Genomic DNA, 2,102 nt, shown 5'->3' with positions numbered 1-2,102 from the left:
TCACTTACTTGAGACAAATGTACTGTCGCTTTGGATAAAGGCATCAGCTAAATGTCTAAAATGTAAATGTTTGTCTTATCTCCCTCACTCTCCCCACTTCTCTCTCTCACCTTGCTCTTTCCCTTCTCCCCCTCTCTCTCTCTCTCTCTCTCTCTCTCTCTCTCTCCCTCTCTCTCCCCCCCTCTCTCCCACCCTCCCCCCCTCTCTCTCTCCACCCCCCCTCTCTCCCCCTCCCTCCATCTCTCTCACCCCCTCCCTCACCTTTGTTGTGAAAGAAGGAAATATGAGCATGACAATGTGTTTTTTCCCTCCAGAAAGGAAGAGACTGGCATCATCACCACCTGAACTAACAATGGACGTGACCTTGTTGCCGCCGACGACGAACGCCACCGGAACGCCAAGCAACAGAACCTTCCTGGACTCCGAGTTCCGCTACACCCTCTTCCCGTGGTTCTACGGGATCGTGTGCGTCCTGGGCCTGGTCGCCAACGGTTACGTCCTGTTCGTCCTCAGGAGCCTGCGCCAGTCCAAGTCCATGAACGAGATCCGCATCTACATGGCCAACCTGACCGTGGCCGACCTCCTGTTCATCTGCGCCCTCCCCTTCTGGATCGACTACTACCGTCGCCGCGGCGACTGGGTCTGCGGCGACCTCCTGTGCCGCGTGACGGGTTCCTTCTTCTTCATCAACACCTACGGCTCCGTCCTCTTCCTGGCCGCCATCAGCGTCAACCGCTACTGGGCCATCACGCGGCCCCTGCAGGCCGCCTCCTCCGACCACTGGCGGCGGGGGGCGGCGGTGAGCGCGGCCGTCTGGGCGGTGACCCTCGCCACGGCCGTGCCCTACCTGCTGGAGCCGGGCGTCCAGGTGGACGAGAGGGGCGTGGCCCGCTGCTTCGAGGGCTACCACCAGGACGAGGATGCGGGGAAGCGCGCCGTGGCCGCCACCCACTTCGTCATCGTGGGCGCCTTCTTCCTGGTCTTCCTCCTGGTGGTGGCGTGCAACCTCCTGATCGCCCGGGCGCTCCTGGTCCAGGGGCCCGGCCACGTCTCCACGGGCTCCACCTTCAGGGCCACCAAGAGGTCCACCTCTGGCGCGGGGGGGGGTCCCCCCCAGGTGGGGGTGAAGCGCAGGGCCCTCCAGATGCTGTGTGCCGTGGTGGGGGTGTTCGTGGTGTGCTTCCTGCCCCACCACCTGGTGCAGGGGCCCTGGGCGCTGGCCGTGCTGGAGATCAGGGAGGGGTGGGGCAGCACGGCGTGGGGGCCGGCGACCAGGCAGCGCCTGAACGACCTCCACCAGGTCACCCTGATGCTGATGGGGCTGAACTGCCTTCTGGATCCCGTCGTGTACTTCTTCGCCACCACCAAGTTCCGGCGGTACATCTCGGGCCACCTGAAGCGGATCGGCCAGGGCGACGGCTGCTCGCACACCGCCAACACGCACATGTCCATGGAGAGCAAGAACCAGAGCCACCACCTGCACAGTGACAACCACAGGCTGCAGGACTAGGCTGACAAAGCCGCAGCTATACACCAGGGGAGGCCGGCAGAGGCAGAATCGTTGAGTCCGACGATTTTCGCCGATTTCTACCTCTACCAACCTCTGTGCAGGGCACCAGGCTAACCAGATAAGACCAGATAACACCAACCATATCCCCAGGAAGTACCCCGTTCAGTCACAGCCACAGACCGACTCACACACCAACATCCCAAAGCACACACACACACACCCCCGTGCACGCAGACATACCGCCCTAGCTCTGGCTTTTCCGCGAACCTGCTCAAACACTTTCCGCGGTAGCGCAGAAAAAATTAGACAAATTAGACTATGGCGGCCCGCCACAGTCTGGTCTATGGGACTACTGCGTCAGGCCACACAACCCCCCAGTAACGATCAGTGACCTCTGACCTCCGCCGACTCTTCGGTTTTTGGTTTTTGTTTATGACAGCTGTCAGAGCACTGTAATGACTGTCTGTGACTGTGAGCGTGTGTGTCACCTCGTTGTGTTACACACTTGTGGCTCATATTGCATCATTTGGTCATCACGTCTTTGTGAAATAAGATGAGGAAAGCGAAAGAGAACATTTCACAGTGTTAAACA

General features: G+C 60.1%; 1 protein-coding gene across 1 annotated transcript; it reads left to right on the top strand.

Moving 5' to 3' along the window:
- Positions 1-352: 352 nt before the first annotated feature.
- On the top strand, positions 353-1,510 carry ptafr (platelet-activating factor receptor; the record flags this gene model as incomplete). Its single annotated transcript, XM_080547675.1, has 1 exon — positions 353-1,510. The coding sequence occupies one exon, from the start codon at positions 353-355 to the stop codon at positions 1,508-1,510; it is 1,158 nt and encodes a 385-aa protein (XP_080403801.1).
- Positions 1,511-2,102: the final 592 nt, after the last annotated feature.

Source organism: Nansenia antarctica, assembly GCF_963989245.1.
Source record: "Nansenia antarctica genome assembly, chromosome: 1".
NCBI classification, from domain to species: domain Eukaryota; kingdom Metazoa; phylum Chordata; class Actinopteri; order Argentiniformes; family Microstomatidae; genus Nansenia; species Nansenia antarctica.
Note: the sequence above shows the minus strand (reverse complement) of the source record. Positions and strands in the feature narration are given on the sequence as shown.